At 34.9% G+C, this 20,829-nt stretch overlaps 1 protein-coding gene across 1 annotated transcript in view; it reads left to right on the top strand.

Annotated features, from left to right (window-relative positions):
- Positions 1 to 4,202: 4,202 nt before the first annotated feature.
- The window catches only part of CUNH1orf141 (chromosome unknown C1orf141 homolog), a 48,400-nt gene continuing 31,773 nt past the window's right edge, over positions 4,203 to 20,829 (top strand). The window contains exons 1-3 of the mRNA XM_039838460.1: positions 4,203 to 4,277; positions 6,647 to 6,807; positions 19,158 to 19,270. Of these exons, the coding sequence (XP_039694394.1) occupies positions 4,203 to 4,277; positions 6,647 to 6,807; positions 19,158 to 19,270 (349 nt within the window). The remainder of the gene's footprint in view (positions 4,278 to 6,646; positions 6,808 to 19,157; positions 19,271 to 20,829) is intronic.

Here is a 20,829-nt window from a genome sequence, read left to right as displayed (position 1 = left end):
TATGCTCTCCTAGTTGGCGAGTTCTCTATTTCATTGTGTTCTTTTTCAAAAAACTGTCATTACTAAGCCAGTAGTTAAAAACATAAATTCAAGTTTCCTTTGAAAATACTCTTACTGAATTTAGATTTGGCAAGAACCACATTTTATAATAATTTACTCAATTTCGTCCCCCAATAAATCATCATGAATTAACATTATCTATTACAGATAAGATGGGATTACTCCTCCTAGAATGTTACATCAGAGACATCTTCCAATTAATTATAATTTGCAGATCCCAGTTGGGTATAAAATCCTTTGCCTTGTGCTGAGATTCAGAAGTGGATAAATCAATTCTTGCTTTAAATGAGCTTTCAACACAGTGAGAAAGATTTGTCAAAGAGTGACTCTCTACAGCACAATATGCCCAGTTCTATAGTGAAGGACAAAGTACAAAAGGAGCACACAGACAAAAGAAACGGTTACCAAGAAAAGGAATGAGAAGATGTCAAGGAAAGTTTTACAAAAGAGGCAGCCTTTACATCAGTGTTTGATAAAGAGTAGGCTTTTGACCAAAAGACAGAAGGAGCAAACATTCCGAGTGGAAGGAAAAGCATGAGTCAAAGACGTGCCTGGGGAAAGGGCAAGATGTGTCCAGGGACTAGGAGTAGAAGAGTATGGCAGAAGATGGAATACAGTGGGAGATTAACTGGAAAGGTCGACCGAGCCAGATTCTGCATGGTCTTTCCTTGAATTGTCTTGTATGTCATCCGAAGAGTTTATGTGTTATTCTTCAGGAAATGGGGAGCAAGTTGAGGTTTGTGGCCTGGAGCTGGATTTGATCAGTGTCTTGTTTAAAGAACACAGTTCTGATGGCATTTTGAAGGCTCAATATTTGAAAGATAAAGAGGACAGTTAGGGTTAGAAAAATTAGGGAGAGTATAGTGCAATAATCTAGGGGAGGGAAAGTAAAAACTTGAAGGTCTGATAGAAGACAAAGGCAATGGAAATAAAGGATCAGAAAAGTCTTGTACAATTAGGGTCAATGTTGCCTCACTGTTCACAGAATTATGGGAAAGATTGTTGATCTGTTCTAACCTCAAGATTCTATGAATTAGTCTTTTCTGACCACATAAGAACCCTACATTCCAGAAGAGAGCATTTCTTCACAACTGTAAGTACGCATCAGGATGCTTCAGATATATCCCTACATAGTTAAGAAGTGAAATCATTTCTCCCACCTTGATTAACATGAGTTGAAATGGGGATGATTAGATCTATTTACTTGAGCACAAACTAATTTTTTTTTTTATGAGTTTCCAGTGTGGAGACATAGTAATGCTTATCAGGGTAGTTTCCATGGATAGGAGACCTGTACTTGAGCTTTACAGGAAGATGAGTTTTAGTTTCTGCTCACTGAACTCAGAATAAAAATTAAATTAAAAATTGAGTAATAAAACTATGAGGAAATTAGAGAAAGGAAGGAAAGAAGATAATCAAAGGACATGGTACCGAAGATACTGAAATACCTTGCTAAAATAGAAGATACTGACTTGCTGAATAAGTTTTTATTGCTTTGCAAGTTCCAAGGATTTAGAGTAATTGAAGAAACATTGTGAAGGAAGCAAGTAGGCCATTAGACACAGACACCTTTGGTGATTGCAAGTGGCAAGTGTGGCAGGAAAAAAAAAATGATATTAAGATGGAGAACATGCATTTTGAAGCACTTAAATTCTCACACATCTCATCCTTAACTGGTCAGTGTATCATTACTTATATCTACTTCTTTTATTTACCAAACATTTATTTGTTATTTGCATTTACTCAATTAAACCTCATAACAACCCCATGAAGTAGGTACTTTTATTATTTGCATTTTACAGGTGGAGTAAAGTTAAGCAATTAGCTCAGTCACATGGCTGGAAGTAGCAGAGCCAAAGATTCAGAGTCCGTGTTCTTCACCAATACACTGTGCTGCCATTCTAAGTTTAAAGGTGGGAGAAAAAGCAGTGTTTTTAATGCTATGGTTTAATTAAGAAGGATCTCAACAGGACTCTGTCAAAGATTTGTGTATTCTCATAAATGTAAGTGCAGGCTAAAAGCAATCATAGCATTTACAGTTGTCCATTTCCCTTATCTCTGATGGTTTACTAATTCATTTAAAAATATAAATCTCTAGTCTTCACCTTCATAAATCCTGATTTAGCAAGCTTGGATTGGCAAATGGTTAATTTCATTAACTGTCAAATTTAGTATTCATAAAATTGTCATTGACCCTCAAAAATAATTGGTTTTTCTCATTTAAAAAAAAACCCATGATATGCACAGTGATTTGCCAGAAATCATTTCATAGCTAAATAATTTATTTGTAGCAAAATAATTTTAAATCAAAATATAGGAATTCTTTTAAATTACAACTGTATGTGTTTCTGTTAAATGGGATGAAGTGGTACCTCTTAAAATGTTTGATGTACTGTTGAGATGAAGGACTCTAAGAACAAAAGGTGTAGGATGTATTGCTCTTTAAAAAACCTGCTTTCTGTTCCCTCTCACAAGTAAGCAGCATATGTCTCAGTTGTCCCTTGTGTAATTTATACCTTCTCCAAAGTGGGAAACTCATTCACTTCGATATGCCGGTTCTTCCAATTATTTACCATTCTATCTCTTATTGAGAAATAGAAATCTGTCTCCAATCAAAAAAATTGGTGAGAAATAAAGGAGCCTTGTCCATCTCCCTGAATTCATATTAAATTTAAGGGAAACACAGAAACTAAAATTCCTTTAGTTGTTTTTAGGATATAGAGAAGGCTGGTTCCTGGGTCTGAAAAGACAATATATAGTGTTTAGATAATCTATATTCTCTTCTGGAATCTGTCCCCTACTCTCCTGTTGGAGACTGGGAGAGTCTGAGGCAATGACACTGTGTTAACATTCTTCCCGCACCTCCCCTTCCCAACTTGCTGCCTAAGGTTATGTGGTTTGGAACAAAGTAGGCTATTTGCCCAGGAAAGTTTTTTGTTACATTGTACTACATCATGGGGTGGAAGTGGAGTATCTGGATGTGACAGAAAGGGAGAGGGCATGCTGCAATGAAAAGGCTCTATAAGAGCACCAGGAATTCACACCTAGAACAATATATGACGAAGGAAAGAGAGTAGAAAGAGAGCTAAAAGAAATCAAGTACAAAATAATGTGAGCTTTTGCCATAGGATCCTAAAACCTTGTCTTTTCATGTATTATTGTCTTTGTGTGGTATTAATTGTATAATATACAATATGAGAAAAATAGCATAGATTTTTTTTTTTAGCTAGAAAGAACCTTAGTGCGGATATCTATGTTCTTTAGAAACATTGATGAATTCACTACTTTCTATGAACCATATAACTTTTATACTTAAATGCCACTGGGACTCACCCATTCAATCCACCAAACAAAAATATAGTGAATGAATAATCATATACTCAATTTAAAAAATAAAACATATAGAGGGAGCTTTGGATTAATATTCTGATCCTTGCCTCAACTCTGCCCCTCACTATTTGTATTACATTGAAAAGGTACTTGGTGGCTTTTAATTTTTTCATCTAAATATGAAAATAAATTAAACCATGTCCTGATGTTTAACATTCAGTTCCACAAATCTAATATGGATGACCTGACCCCAAATGAAATTTTCAGCAGTATTAATTAACTAGAAAATATGAGCTATTATTATAGCAGTAGGACCTACCCAGCTTGGCTGCCTCTCCTTCTGTGTGACTGATGGCCTCCTACGTGCCATATTAACAGTCTTGGATCACGGACCAATTTAATTTGAGTGCAATTGATTATATATGTGTGAGCTCTTCACATTTACTTTTATTAAAATCATATCATAACACAAAGAAAATAGATATAAATTAAGCTGCATGTCCTTCAAATATGCCTCACATCTGGTTCTCATATGGTAGAACTTTCTTCGGTTCCCCTTTATCATACATTTAAAAATTCCTGGGGTACACACACATCTGGGAGTTCTGATCATGTGACCTTCTTTTGAAAAAAACTTGGGTACCTTTATAATTCTATGATTTATTTCATGGTCTGTGTAGTTTTATTTTTTACCTAAAACAGTAATGTAAAGGTAGATTGCTTAACTTATGCTTAAATAATCAATTATATGTTTAAATTGTTTTAGAGATTTCTTCCTTTTTCCTTTTTAAATAGGAATTTACTGATTGACAATGGCAGAAAAAGTCTTAGAGAAGTTAGATGTTCTGGATGAGCAAGCAAAAATACTCTTGGATAGAAGAGTAAAGGTTTGTAAAAATAAAAGCTAAAATTTAATTTATTCATTAAATGGTTATTTCAAATATGAATAATTATTTTTACTTTTTAGTTATTGATGCATTAATACTAAGATAAGAACTAATTTGTAAAAAATAAATAATTATATTAGTGAAAGAGTCATCTACGTAAGTGGATACCATAAAGAATTACTTTGATATACAAGGTAACGTCTAGATAGCTGCTGTATTAAGGTATGATGTATCTTAACTGCTTAAAATTAAAACAAAAATCTAGACAACTAGTAAATGTGACTACACCTATAGTTCTCACGAATATGTTAAACATTAAAAATTATTCAGTTGGTTTATTAAAAGGAAGAAAATATTTGGTATAGTTACCAAATTAGAAATAATTAAGGTTCATAGAAATTAAAGTAAAAAGGTGATACTTATCAAATGTAGTATAAAATATTATATAAATAAAAATGTAATAAAAAATCCTCAAAGCCAGATTTTTAGTGCATATGAGCAATTTAATTTGGTTACACAAAGACTTGCAAAATAGTATAACAGTATGAATAAATGAGGCATATATAAGAGCATGCAGTCTGAGAAATTAAGGGAGAAACCACAGAGAGGAACTCAAGTGAATGAACATATTTATGAAGGTGAATTAGCTCTATTGATTTTTTTAATGACCAAAAACATGAGATAGCAATATAAAATTCACTTTGGTAATCAGTCTTTTTTTGTTTTTTAAAACTTTTTATTTTGAAATAATTATAGACTCACAGGAAGTTGCAGAAATAATACAGAGTCCCATGTACCTTTCACCCAATTGCTCCCGATGGTGACATCTTATACAGTGCTGTATCTTGACTGTGGTGTTGGTTACATAAATCTATAATAGGATAAACTTGTACAATATCAAAACCAGTATGAGTCACAATCAATATTAACAGCACTGATGTATTATCGTTAATTGGACTACAGACTTTATTCAGTTTTCACCATTTTTTAACCTGTATTCATTTGGTCATTTATATGTGTAGTTTTATGCAATTTTATCCTAATGTAGATTGGTGTAACCACCACAGTCAAGATACAGCCGGTATCTGTCACAGTAAAAGAACTTCCACATGTTACTTTGTATTTGTATCCACACTCTCACCCCATTCCCTGTCTCTGTCGCTGGCAGTGGCTAACCTGTTCTCCATTCCTCTAGTAATTTTGTAATTTTGAGAATGTTATATAAATGAAATCAGTATATAAAATTTTTACATTGACTTTTCACCAAGCATAATGACCTTGAGGTCCATCTAAGTTTTTGCATGAATCAATAGCTTTATTATTGTAAATTATATATAAATTTTATTGCTGAGCAGTACTCCATTATATGGATGTACAAAGTTTTAACCACTCACCCATTGAAGGACATTTGAGTTGTGCTAAAAAATAAGATAAAATAAAGGCTGATATGTATATTTGTGTACAGGTTTCTGAATGAACATAAGTTTTCATTTCCCCAGAGTGAATGCCCAAGAATGTGATTGTTGGTGCAATCTGTCTCTTAAACTCAACAAGGTCAAGGCCACAAAGTTTGGTTTGAATTGTCCCTCCCTGTGCCTCAGCCTGGAAACTGCCTCCAAGAAGTAAGCTGAGCATTTGCAGGGTTTACCTCATTTGTTTTTCTTCTTTCAGGGATCACGGTTCTGCTCTGCTTGTTTTCTAATGCCCGCTTACAGTTGTTTTCATATATTTTGTCTGATTTTCTGGTTGTTTACAGCAGAAAGGCAATTCTCACAGTGTTTAATCCTTCGTTGGTAGAAGCAGAAGTTCTCATATCCTTTGGTTTGCTTTAAAATTTTTTATCTCTTCATTCTTCTGTGCTGTGCTCTGAGAGAATTTTTTAGAGAAGATTTTTGGCTCCTATACTCACTCTTTACCTATGCCCTTTTCCTCTTCCATCTATCTATATAATAATTTGAACTAAGTCCTTTTTCGATTGCTATCTTAACTCTATTTCTGGTTCATGCATGGTGACAGGAAGAAGAAATATTATCTTTGCTAAATATATAGGTTGTTCTTAGATTCCAATTTTTAGAATTAGGAAGGAGCCTTCGTGATTATCTAGTCCAACACTTTCATAAATGGGAAAAAAGAGCAGCTCAGGTCACACAGCAATGGCATAAAAAAAGTTGGTGCACAAGGCCCCCAACTTCATTCTGTATTATTTTTCCATTATTTACTGCCACAAAAATGTGTGTGTGTGTGTGTGTGTGTGTGTGTGTGTGTGTGTGTGTATAAAATGAAGTTAAAAATTTTGTCCTTTCTTCACAGGATTTTCCCTATATGAAAAATACTCTTTTTCACAATGTTATACTTTGGCTTTGTTACAGAAAAACAATCTTCAGAGTCACATAACGAAAAAGCGTTTTGTTACACCTCTGACATTTGATTTTCAGTTGGAATTTGAAGAGGCTTTTACTGCTACATCCATATCTAAGACAATATCAAAGAGTACAGAAAACAAGTCACATCATATTAAAAAAACAAAAAGGTAACCATCGTAATAACTACTTCGAACTTTTAGTTTGGAGTTTCAAAGCATTACTTTAGATTTGTTTCAGATTACGCAGTCTATGTTTAATGTAAGCTTTGTCAAACAGGTATATTTCATAACGGTTATGAGTTACAATATACTAGATTGGCATTCTGAATATTCCTAGTTTAGAAAATATTTATTACAATATTTCACTATTGCACATGGTAATTGCAGAGAATAATTACAATTCTGACTTTTTAAAAAAGGCTTTTTTTGAGCTGTATTATATTGCTGCAATTTAATGTCAAGATTTGTTTCAAACTTTAACCAATATACTATATAAAAAAAAATCTGCCTAGAATATTAAGTAAGGAAGTTTCTCTGTGTACTTATAAGGAGTAGTCTGAATAAGTCGTACTTGGTCTTTCACGGGCAGGTGTACGTGTGTAATGCTATGTAATTTTTTCTGGGCATCAGAAATGTAGAGGAGAGCACAGAGGAAAAAAAAAATACTAAGGTGTAGAATCAATAGAACCTGTCTGAGCTTCTCTCTTCTCCTCATCCTTGCCGTCTTAATTTCTTACTGCTTTCAGGGAGCTCTCAGATGTCTTTAAAGGAATGTTTTAACATTTTGTCCACCTTTTCTAGTTCTCAGGAAGATAGCTGTTTCAAACCACCTGGTCTTTTATGTCCAGAAGAAAAACCCAAATTTCTATTAATGTTCTACTAGATTTCACTCATACCTGAATAATTCTCACTTTCATACAACTTATTGTTTTTTCTAGGGCTCTAAGCCAAGTTCAGATAAAAAAATCTTTGCAGATAACTTTTGTTTCTTTGTTAACAATAGCTCTGCTATTAAATACTCCTGTAATTTTTATTCATTAATTTTATTCTATAAGTATTCATTGAGTGACTGTTGTACTCTGCGGATACAACAGAAACCTATGCATTAAAGTTCGGTGAAGTCGGGGGGCAAGGAGTATTCAGATAAGCGAACAGGCAAACACCAATTGCTGCAGAGAGATTCCTAACATGAGGATCAGCAAAAGTTTTCTAGAGGAGATAACACCTCAGGTGAAACCCAGAGAGTCAGTGAAGAGGCAACAAGATTTAAAAGAGGGAAGTAAGTTCCAGGCCAAGGCAATAATATGAACCTGCCAGAGGCAAAGGAAAGTCCAGTTTTTTGAGGAACCAAGAGTAGTTCAATGTTGCCAGACTCGAATGGGATACAAGGTAGAGACTGGAGAGGGAGCTAAAGAAGTGAGGCTAAAGAGGTAAGAAAAGGCCGGGTCACCAAAGGCCTCATGAGCCCAGTAAAGAACTTTGGACAATCTCCTAAAGCAGAGAAGAGCCACTGAAGGATGTAAACAGGGCAGCGCATATTTAGATTTGGATTTTAGAAATATTGTTAAACAGCAAAAGAGGTCACTAAAAATTAAGAGGGTTCCTCAGAAAATCTGACCTTTTACTAGATTCATGGTATCTCCAGAAACTGTCTCCTCCAGGAAGCAACCCATCTTTCAGTGAGTCCTTTTCTAGTCATAACAGAATAATTGCTTAAATAACAGAACATAAAGCAGAAAGTTTCTAACCTCGTATCAAGAATGATATCCTGGTTATACTAGTTATGTTGGATAGATTTAGTTCCTCCAAATCTTTAGATCCAGCTGCTGGGCTTATAAGTTATGTTAATTATGACTCAGATATGAGTCTCCACCAGCGCTCACAAACCTCACTCCTACACTGAGCCAAGATGTCTGATCTAATTCACAGAGCTTTCAGCTTAGCCTAAACTTTACATCATAACTGCCACCTCTGGAACCAGAGACTGGTAACTGCATGCTTCTTTCCTTTTTGACCTCTAGCCTCTTGCTATTCCAAGTGTGGTCTTCCATCTAGAAGCATCTGTATCACATGGGAGCTTGTTTGAAATGCAGAATCTCTGACCCCATCCCAGACAGAAGTTGCAGTCAACAAGATCCCACAAGTGATTCCTAGGGACTAACAAATGAGAAGCACTGCTGTAACACAGTGGTTCTCAAAAGTGGAGGGCTCGTTATAATACAGATTTTAGTATGGAGTAGGGCTCAAGCATTATTACTTTTTAAAGATTTCCCGGATGATTCTTACGTAAAGCAAGGATTGAGAACTGTTAAAATTCTTAGGGCTTCTTTCACAGTTACTCCTAGAGACATCTTTTCCATGTTGTTATTAGCTCAGGATTTCTGCATTTTTCTTAGATAAATGAGAACTGATAAAAGTGATGGCCACAAGTACCCAAAATTCGCTGGGAGCATCTTCCTAGGATTACTTTCCTGATGAGCAGAGAGTTTTATAATCATTCAAAAATATGTCTCTTTTTTTTTTTTTGACTATACAGTCTTTAAGAATTCTCAATAAACACAAAACCTACTCTTCTCTGCAACTCCTTATAATTGGACTTTTTACAAAAGAGCTATACTCATTTTAACAAAAGTTCCTTTAACAAATTACTTAGAATAAGGAATTTTTAAAAGAGAGTCGAAATGATTTCTCCATTACCTAAGCATTCTGTACTGGATTATCATGTCAAAATAGCAATTTTACCACATGTAAATAAGAAATAGAAAATAAGTTAGAGGCAAGTAGAAGATTAAGAATTTTTTTTTAGATTAATAGAGGCTTTTCATTAATGAATAATTTTCCTAAAATATACCTACATTGAGACCTGTCAAAAGAATATTTCTTTTAGAAATAGTTTAATGACAGAAGAATAAACCTGCATACAGAAAAGATAATTAAATATGAATAGAGAATACAGTTGTAGCCAAATTACTTCTGTTTTTAGTTCAATTCATATCTTATACTCTGCATGATGTTAGCTTGGCATAGAGATTAAGAGGATGGAGTTTATTGCAGACCAATTGCAGGTTTGTATCCTAGTTTTGCTTCCTACTAGCTGTTATCTTGGACAAATCATATAACCTCTTTGTGCCTCAGTCTCCTCATCTTTACCTTGAGGATAATAATTGTATGTAGCCCATCAGGTTTTTGTGAAAGTTAAATTGATTAACATATGTGAAGAACTTAAAATTCCCCAACGTACAGTAGGCGCTCAAAACAATGACAAGACTCAACAATAAAAATATAAGCTGTACTTTTGCAATATACAATCGTATATTTTAATCATTAAAAATAAGATAGTAATGAGATACACTTGAGCCATGTTTACACGTGGCAATCGCTTCTAAAATCTCAGGTAAAGTGTGATATTATAATAGGTAAGTGGAGGTTGGGTGGGGTGGGAGCAAGAAGGATAGAGAAAAGAGAGACGTTTACATGAGTGGAGACAGATTCACGCCTTGCCTGCTCCTACCCATACAATTTCTCAGTTACGTGGACACAGGCTCATTTAGGTCCCATGATATTCTGGAAGATAACAGCTTCATCTCCAACTCTCTGTGGAGAGAATTTCACTATTGGGCTAAACACTTCCTCTTCTCTGCAACTAGAAGAGGACTACCACTTATTGTTCATACCGGAAGAAATCTGAGACTCTAGAGCAGGGCTTCTCAACAGCGGCTACTCACTTGAGAGCTTTTGAAAAATATTCCAAACTCTACCCTAGAGATCATGATTTAACTTGTGGGGAAGAGGCTGGGCACAGACATTTTTTTTTCAAAGCACCCCTGATGATTCTAATATACAGCTAGAAGTTCGAGAACCATTTCTAGAGACTTCTGCATTTGTCACCCCCTCGATCAAGAGACCCTCCAATGACAGTTTGCCATTGATCCACTGCAAAATAATCACCTCTCATGGCTATATTACTTGAGTCTCAAATTTCCTGACCTTTATAGGTACTGAAGGAATGTGCACTCACTGAAATGAGTGGCCAAGGAGAAATCACAGGGGGACTCATATGAAGGAGGGAAATGAAAAGAAAGAATCAAAAGAATCAAACTCCTAATAAGTCATATTTATGAGAGAAAAACAGAAGACAACTTCAGGAAATATGTGTCTTAAGGACAGAAATAATCAAGAAAAAAAAGAGATTTTTTAAAAAGCATTTCTTAATCAAAAACTGATTATGGAAATTAAAAATAGAATTTAGATGTAAACTGAATTGCTAATCTAGAAGATCAAATAGAGACACACTCTTACAAAAATACAAAAAAATGAAATGGAAATCATATTGAAAAGAGACATAGAGTAAGATTTCAGAATAACTCATATTAAATATGTACTTAATACATAAATCAGGAGAGCAAGAAACAGATGGTAAGAAAATAATCAAAGAAATATTAGAAATACCCTTTTTCGAAGACAGACTTGAATTTTCAGATCAAAAGGGTTATTGAGTGCTAGACTTATGATAAATTACTTAATTCCAAAGGCAGAAAGAAAATGATTAACTATCAAGGAAAAGAAAGCAAATGAGTTTCATATGCCTCATTTGCATCTCTGAGTCCAGAAAACAGTAAACCATTTTCAACTTTTGAACAGAATGGCAATATAGGAATCCTCTATTTGGATGAATCATCATTTATATATGAGAATAAAAGAGACAAATTTGGGGGCATGAAAGATTTCAGAATGTAATCTGCCTATATATTTTCTTCCGAGAAACATACTGTGAGAAATATTTTATCTTAATTAAAATTAAATATGAATAATAAAATGATTCAAACTAGGTATCTTTATTGCACAAAAATGTATTTGAAATTATTCATGGTGTCAGAATGAAAGCTCTGGACTTCCATTTCACAGTGGCTGTTCTATTGAAATACAAAACATTCCAAAGAATTACCAGGGAAGTAGTTCATAAAAGATTTTCAGCTGGGAAGAGACATGCTTCCATCCGAGCTGTACCCTTCTCTTGGGTTTCTTTCCCTGGTGTGCCAGTAACACTTCATTGATTCAGCCCGGGAACGTGTAAGAGGCTTCCCTTAATTCCAGTACATGCCATGCAAAATAAAAATTTTTACCTATATTTCCTTTAATTTAGTGGCAATAGGATGTCATTTCACAGGGAATTTTTCAAAATATACAACCAAAAAATGAAGTTGAGGAGGATGAAATAAAGTAGTCCAAAACTAGTACAACTTACAAAAAATCAGGTTTATGATTTCATGTTAAAATTTTATAATTCCAAGTTTCATTCCTTACATGAGAACCCAGTGCTAGGAACACAGTTTTTATCCTAGGCTCGTCTTCCCCATTCCTCCTTCTTCCTGTTGGTAGAAAATTCTCCATAGGTCTCTTGTATTTCTGTACATCTTATGAGCAAAGGCACTAACTGCCTTTGTTCCTAGCTGTCAAGGATGTTTGTATAGTGAACAGCCTTAGAAGACAGAAATAGTGCATTCTTCGGAACAAGAGCAGGCATGTTACTGTCCATTATAAAAATTTGGGCTCCCTAACTTTGGATTTCATTCTTGTAACAACCCATTGTGTGTGCATGTGTTTTCTGGCTTTCTGATTGTTGCTCTATGGAATTGGGGCTCAGAAAACTGGCATAGAAGCTGCTACTCCTATTGCTGTGAGTAATAAATAGTCCTTTGTCTCTAACTTAAGAGTCTTATGTCTTCTGCCAGCACAGATGAAATATTGGTGGGCTAACTTGTAAGCTTGTAAGAAAGGTCAAATATCAGAACTTTCATAGTTCTTCACATCTACTTTTAGGAAAGAAGCTCGAGGATAGAATGAAAGAAACTTTGACCTTCTTTATAAACTGAGTGGTAAAAGTTCTTGTGTCTCATTCCTCAGTGAATAAAACACCCTCATCCAGGTCCCTGTGTGCTTAGAATTCTATTTATATACCCATTTTATCTATCCTATAAGCCTGTCTGCTTCTAGGTATTATTAGGATTTAGCTGTTCCTCAACCAAGTTCACAAAATTAATACATATAATAAAGTTTTAAAAAAGAAAGCAACATAAACTAGGAAAGAAAGTCATATCAGTTAAGGACAGAGTTTATCCTCTTATAAACCAAATATCTAGCACGTAATTCAATTTATTTTCTATAAATCATGTTAAATATGCATTTATTGAAAGATCCCCACCCCCGCAAAAAAAAAATCTGTTATTTCTCAGTGCTTCCACCAAAATTTGGCTTTCCTCGTAAGCACACTGAATCTTTAAAAGAATTTTGCAAAATTAGTATGTCTAACACTTCCCAAAAGAATGTTAAAATGATCATAATTTGAGAAATGAAGAGAAAAAAACAGGCATCATAGAGGCACAAAATTAGAAATGAGGAAGGAGCTATAACTATAGATATAGAAGAAATTGAAATAATTGTAATGAGTACTTGGTATAACTATGCTGCTTTGAAAAATGAGTGTAATAAAAGATCTTCTGGGAAAATATAAATGGGGAAAACAGTCTCACTAACAAGAAGAAAACAAAAAAATCAGTAACTGTAGAAGTTTTTGAGAAAGTAGTCAAAGAACTATCTTTTACAAAAGTACAACCTTGAAGCTCTGTCAGGATGAGTTTCTTCAAAGTTTTAAAGAACTATTTAAATGGTTTCTGAGCATAGACAAAGAAGAGAGTTTCAATACTTTTTATAAACATATATTTGATCTTCATGTCTGGCCACAAGAATTGTAAAACTACTAATGAATTTCACTTATACATACAGATTTTAAAAAAAAAACTAAAAATATTAGCTTAACTGTTTCATTTGCCTATTCTCAACTCAGAAACATATAACATAAAACAGTTTTGTATTTCTCCAATTTCACTCTGATCATTTTGGTTACTAAAATTCTGTCCAATTTAGTATTTTTATCCCATATACTAGTCAAGCTTTCTTTTCCCCCATCAAGCCAGTCTAGTGACATTGGAAGAGCTAAAATGAAAATGGTCAGCAATTTTATTCTTCCTTCCTGTAGCTGACCTTCTTTTCCATCTTCTAATTTATTTTTCCTCTGGTATGGGAACAGTGGTGTGCAGAGCCAGCTCCTACCCATTCATTAGAGCAGATTGTTGAATTTTCAGGAATTTTGTGAGATGGTTAGTAAACACAGTCATTATTAAAAAATAAATTATGTAAACTTAAAATTTAATTACATACTAAAAACACAAATAATACTGAAAACTCATCACTTTCTAATTATTTTATTATATTTTATTATATTAACTATGGTCTTGAAATTATTTACATCTGTTGTGTCCATAAAGTGGAACTATTACTAATATCATGCTACTACACATTTCTTCCCAATTTCACATTTAGTAATGTTCCATCGGTAATCAACCATGGGAATATTTATATAGTAGAAACTGGCAAACATTACAAATCAAATTTTTATTTGTTGTTCGTCTAGATTTAAGAAAGTGAAGGGAAAAATATTAATGATGAAGATTAAACTTAAAAATATGTCTTGCTTATTAGCCATTATACTTTGGATAGCAAAAAATAATTAAGAGAATATTCTTCTACTATTCAAAAACTATTATCTAGTTCAACAAAGTAGCTTATGTCATTGATGAATAAGTGAAGTTCTAACATAAGTCTTCATTGTTTCATTTTTATGTTATTCCTTAATGTAAGTGAAAATATTAACCAATATTGAAGAAAAGTTTATTAAATATTTACCAACACCCCTGTAAGGGAGAAGGGGAGGGGAAAGGGCAAAATTTCCTATCTGGCCACTGTTACTATCTTTTTTCTCAGCATCATTTTCTGATCAACTCTAGTCATAAAAACACCTAGCCGGTAAAATGGGTGAAGGTAGTGAAAGGTACAAGCTTCCAGTTAGAAGATAAATGTCTTGGGGATGTAATGTACAGCATGGTGACTATAGTTTACAATACTCTAGTGCATATTTGAAGAAGTGTAGCTGAAAGAGTCTCTTTTTAGTTGGGTAACTGTTTCTTCTGAAGAACTTTCGCTTGTGCTAGGCTTTTTCTTTTTTTTCTAAGAGAGTAGATCTTAAAAGTTCTCATCACAAGAAAAAAATTGTAACTCTGTGGTGATGGATGATAACTGAACTTATTGCGGTAATCATTTTGCAATATATACATATATCAAATCATTATGTTGTATACCTAAAATTAATACATCATATATCAATTTTAAGAGAAAAGGTTTTTCTTCTGTGCCCACTATGTAGTAAGTACTGTGCTAGGCATTTGGAGGTGGGGTGGGATGGTAGGTGGTATTTGTCCTAAGGGAAGAGGAGCCTCAGAATTTCTATATTAGACATAGTGTTTGTCCTCAAAAAATTACAATCCTTATAATTGCAAGAAGAAAAAAAAAAGAGCCTAGCTTTTTAACAGGGCAAAGGTGAGAGAGTTCTTTAGAGGGACCAGTTCCGCAGCCGAGGAGAGTCTCCTTCAGCTATATCTCTTCAAATTCCCCTTCAACTCCTATACTCTCCAAGTTTATTTTATTACTTTTTTTTTTTTACTAAAGATCCCTAGCCTGGCAGTCCTCAATCTGGATAAGGGATGAATACAATATCCAAGCTGCCTAGTTACCACCTCAGTGTCCATTTGCGCCCCCCATTGTTACCAGAGCAAACAATGGGATGAAGTTTGCACTCTACTTTCATCCCTCCCTCCATCCTCTCTAAATTTCTTTTCATATAGCTAGACATAGGGCAAATCAAGAAGTGTGCTAACAGATGTGCAACTGAGGAATGAGATGGTAGACTCCACCTTTTGTAGTTACCAGTCTTTATGAGTGATTTCTTAGGAAACCTCTCATCAACTTTGTAGAGAAAGCATCCCTGCCCCATCCCACACAGAGGAGAGAGGGAAAAGCCACAGCAGACCCTGTGAAATTAATGACTTATAATTCTGATATTTCCTCCCCACTACCTATAGTTTTCTGCTGCTACTTGGTGTCTGAGGGAATATCTAGCCTCAGATATTGATGAACCTTTACGGAATACGGTGCATTTATTGCTCCTTTTTACTCAGCTGTGGATTAAAAGTCCCCTGGTTGCCAATTCTAAAAGAACAGGATAAATGCCACTCAATAACTTACTATATTAACATAATGGAGTCCAACACTATGTTAAAATAATATTACTCCACTATGACTGAGTGGAATAAATTTCAGGAACAATAAAAAGTACCATTCATTGACTCTTACTATGTCCCAGATCTTTTGCCAAGTAATTTGTAAATTTTATTTTATATAATTCTTATAGCAATCCCATGAGGTAGTTATTACCCTCTGATGGAGACTCAGAGAAATTCAATATTCTGTCGAAGTTCACATAGTCAGAGTCAAGATAAGGATAAAAAAATTATCTCCTTAATGAAACTATATAGCCACTTCCTTAGGGTGAAACCCTTGACACATTCCCATTTAATTTAGAAACAGAAGGATGCCTATTCTTACTAATATACTACATTATTCTCGAAGTGCTTGCCAATGATATTAAATAAGAACAAAATAAAATTTTTAATGTTTTGAAAGGAACAGAAACATTATTTATGAAGATTAAATGATTGTTTATTGAAAAACCCAAAGAGGTATGGAGGTTCCTCAAAAAACTGAGAATTTATCTACCATATGATCCAGCAATCCCTCTACTGGGTATTTACCCCAAAGACTTGAAAACTCATATCCAAAAAGATATTTGCACACCGATGTTCATAATAGCATTATTCACAGTGGCCAGGACATGGAAGCAACCAAAGTGTCTGACGATAGATGATTGACTAAAGAAGCTGTGGCACATATATACAATGGAACATTACTCAGACATGAAGAGATGAAATATTGCTATTTGCACCAACATGGATGGACCTTGAGATAATCATGCTAAGTGAAATAAGCCAGATAGAAAAAGTTGAAAATCACATGATATCACTTATATATGGGATATAAACCTAAAAGCAACAAATGAACAGGACAAACAAACAGACTCATGGACATGGACAATAAACTAGTAGTTGCCAGAGGATGGGGAGAGGAAAAAGGGGAGAAGTAGACAGGGTAAAGGGGGTCAAATATGTGGTGACAGAAAGAAATCTAGCTATGGGAGGTGAACACACAGTGTAAATATATATATGCCCTACTGTTAAAATGTACAGCTGAAACTTTGGATTTCGGTAACCAATGTCACCATAAAATAAATAAATTAATTAATAATAAAAAAAATTTCATTTTTCCCTTACCATGGAAATACTTCAAATAAATTTATTTCCAACCAAAAAAATAAAAGAAAGAAAAGAAAACTCCAAAGAGAATAAACTAACAGCTCATCAGAGATTATAAGATTATAAGAAATTTCAATAAAAAATTTCCAAAACAATTTATGCATTCAACAAATATTTATTACACATGTACTATGTGCTAGTCACTGTTATAGGTGCTGCGGGGTTAATTCAAACATAGCCCCTCCACAGACATGGGAGGATAAGAGGACTGCTGGGTCACCAGCCCCAAGGAAGACAATGAACAAAGCGTTCCCCAGGCTGTGCTTGTCCTTAAGGACACTTCTTGTTGCTCCCATGGGTACTATCTGCCCCTTTGGCTGTTCCTATGGACATTATCTCCCTGCTCCGCTGGAGGACACAGCTGGTCCAGTCCTCCCCAACACTAGCTAGGCAGCACTTCCGGCTCTCATCCGTGGCGGAAGACTCTAGTTCCTGGGAGGAGGCACTCCCTCCTCCCCTCTCTGCTCGCATGTAAAACGCTGCTTGCTCTTGGCAGGCTGCCTTTTCCTGCAGCTCTAACCGACAAAGTGCTGAAGCCTCCTTGTATTGTGAGTAATAAATGGCCTTTCTCACTCTGCTGGCCCTCCTGCAGGATTTTCCGAAATATCCAAGACCCAGGTGCAGGTCCCTGGCCTGGAGCTCCACAGTGCAGGTCCCTGGCCTGGAGCTCCTCATTACAGGTGCTGATAATACAACAGCGAACAAAATAAAGATTCCACCCTCAATTTACATTCTAGGATAGCGTGGAGAGACAGATAATAAACTAAATAAATTAATATATCATAAATCTACTAGTTACAAATGCTGTGAAAAAATATAGTAAATTAAAGGAATTAAGACTGACAGGCATTATGAAATAGGTCTCTATTACTTAAGGGAGTAAGCCTTGTAATACCTGTGGGAAGACAATTACAGGCAGAGGGAAGAGCAAGAGCCAAGGTCATTAAGGGAGAGCTTAAGTTGCTTTCCTCAAACCAAACAGCCAGAATATTTACTCTGCTTCCACATGGGGTGGAAGCAGGTGAACAGAAAGGACTGCAAGGGCATTCGATATTAAAATTAGGGGAAATTTTCTGTCTTGCAATAAGAATTTAAAAAGGTTTTTTTTCAGTCAGAGAGGAAACAATTGGAGGGAAATGACAATACACTTATATTTTACATGTGTCACCATTGAAAATAGACCGTTGAGAATAAGAGTGATAGCAGAGAGAGCAGACAGGAGAAGGCTAGAGACGTATAAAAATAGTTCAGGTGAGAGATGAAGGTTCTTGGGCTAGGGTAGAAGTAATAAGAAAAGTGGTTGGATTTAGAATATATTTCATAGAAAGATCCAGTGAGATTTGCCAACAAATTGGGAATGAGGAATGAGAGAAAGAGAAATCAAAGACGACTGCAGAGTTTTGGGCCTGAGCCTCTGGCTGAATGGAGGTAGGGAAACCTGGGTGAGAAACAGACTGGGAAGGAAGTGGAAGCAAGAATTTGGTTATGAATACGTTAAGTTTGAAATGGCTATAATACATATAAATGCAGAAGTCACGTACCAGCTGGATATGTAATTTCAGGAGCTCAGGGAAGAGTATGGGGTATAGACTATAAACCTGCATGTAGGTATTATTTAAAGTATGGGACTGGGTAATATCAACTAAAGGTGAATGTCTGAATGTCTGAGGACCGAGTCATGGGTAACAAGCATTTAGGGGTCAGAAATATCATGAATTATATAATACCATTAACTTTCTTACATATCATCAACAGTCAACAATTTAGTGGAGAAAAATTCTTGTTTACAAACACTGTGTTCTGGTATACTATTCTGATATCTGAATTGATTCTAACTCCATGTCCCACCACTTTGACTCAAGCCTGACAATGTCCTCAATACCTCTTTTAATAATTTCCCAGCATATTTTTCTAAAAGGGTTAATCAGTTCCTGAAAAGTAGTTTTCTGGAGTGCCCTCAATTTTATGACAATAGCATTTTCCTGTCTCTTTCTATTTCAAGTGATTATCACTAATATATTCAGTTCCTGCTTAATTAATCCCAATGTCTTATACTTTATACTGTAATATATTGCTACAACAAACAACATCCGAATCTATAACTAAGACTTCGCCACATTTCTCCAAATTCGTCTTATAGATTAATTTTACAAATTTTCTGATTATTTTAATTTAGATTAATTTTCTTTCTTCCAGATATGTCTCTTTCAAAAATGAGCCTAAACCTAGAAAGAGTGATTCTGAAAAGTTAAATTTAAGAATACACTCTGTACCAACAAATATAAAAAATCAAGAAAGCAAGTCAATAGGTAATGCTTTATGTAACATATTTACTTCTCCTTTGATTTATTAATGCGTGTTTTTATCATATACTTTAATATTTATTAATGTGTGTCATAAAACTTGATAATTTGATGTCTCCATTGAAAGCATTTGCTTGAAAGTACATGGGTTAGCAGTGTGAAAGATTTTAGTGAGCTATAAAGAAGAATTTCCTAAGAGGAACAGATGTTAAATATTAGAATGGACAATTTATATAATTCACAAATTAAGAATATATTTTTATGTTTATATATTTTCCTGGAAAGAAAATCTGAGTTTCCTCTCAGTTCAACCCTAAGAGTTTCCTTGCTATTGTTTTTAAAAAATCAATCAAGTATAGACATGTCGCTTAGTAGAAACTTATTTTACAAGAACTATAAAGTAAAGGAACTTACTTTCCTAGAAACTTAAGGAATCTGTGAGCTAGGAACTAGCATTATAGATCCTCAGAGAATTTGAGTGTTTTGTGTTGCCTTTTTCTTTCTCTGACATTAACATTCAATTGCATCATTCTCATCAACCTTGACTGAGGTTCCTTGACTCCACATTGTCTCAAATTGCCTGATTTCTCTGCTATTCTTCCAAATCTAACTTTTGAAAAACCCAAGAATTCTAAGAGCCTTCCTTCATTTTATCCCTTCTCCATCCCTTGAAGTTCAAATTGACAGTGTCTCTGCTGGGGTAGCTGATTCAGTCTGTGGTTCACACAGTCAGTTCACAAATGGTCAGTCCACCACACTTTTAGTGTTCTCTTTTTAACATACTCTCTCATTTTTTTGTGATATGAACAGGCTGAAAATTTTTCAAATTTTTAAGTTCTGGTCCTTTTTACTTAACAATTTTGTCTTCAGTTCTTTTCTCTCTTCTTGCATTTTTCTGCATGCAGTAAGGAAGAACCAAGCCGCTCCTTCAACACTTTGCTTAGAAATCTCAGCTAAATATCCGATTTCATTGTTCACAGGTTCTACCTGCCACAAAATACTGGAATACAAATACAATTCAGCCAAGGTCTTTGCCATTTTATAACAAAGATAGCCTTTTGTCCATGGTCCGATAGCACGTTCCTCATTTCTTTCTGTGACCTCATCAGAATGGCCTTTACCATCCATATTTCTACCAACATTTCTGCACATGATTATGTATTCTCTAAGAAGATCAAGCTTTCTCTACAGCTCTCCTCTTTATTTCTGAGTTCTCACCAGAGTTGCCTTTAAAATCCCTTCATGAACATATTGGCTTTTCCTAGCATGCACATCAAAACCCTTTCAGCCTCTACCTCATGACCCAAGTTCAAAGCCACTTCTATTTTTTGTCCCAGGAGCACCCCAGTTTTCAGTACCAATTTCTCTCTTAGTTTAGGCGGTTATAACAAACTACGATAACCTGGTGTTCTGTAAGTTTGGGGTACCGAAGTTTGGGGTGCGCGGTTCTGGCAGCTGGAAGAATACGCGAGGAGCCGTGGGCAGATGCAACATAGCTTTATTCAGACATAGCAGGATACAGCAAGGCACAGGCACAGTTCCAGCTCCCCCAGCCTGCACAGGTG

Source organism: Pteropus medius, unplaced genomic scaffold (genome assembly GCF_902729225.1).
Source record: "Pteropus medius unplaced genomic scaffold, Ma_sr-lr_union100, whole genome shotgun sequence".
NCBI classification, from domain to species: Eukaryota; Metazoa; Chordata; class Mammalia; order Chiroptera; family Pteropodidae; genus Pteropus; species Pteropus medius.
The sequence above is the reverse complement of the archived record's forward strand: the minus strand, read 5'-3'. Positions and strand labels throughout refer to the sequence as shown.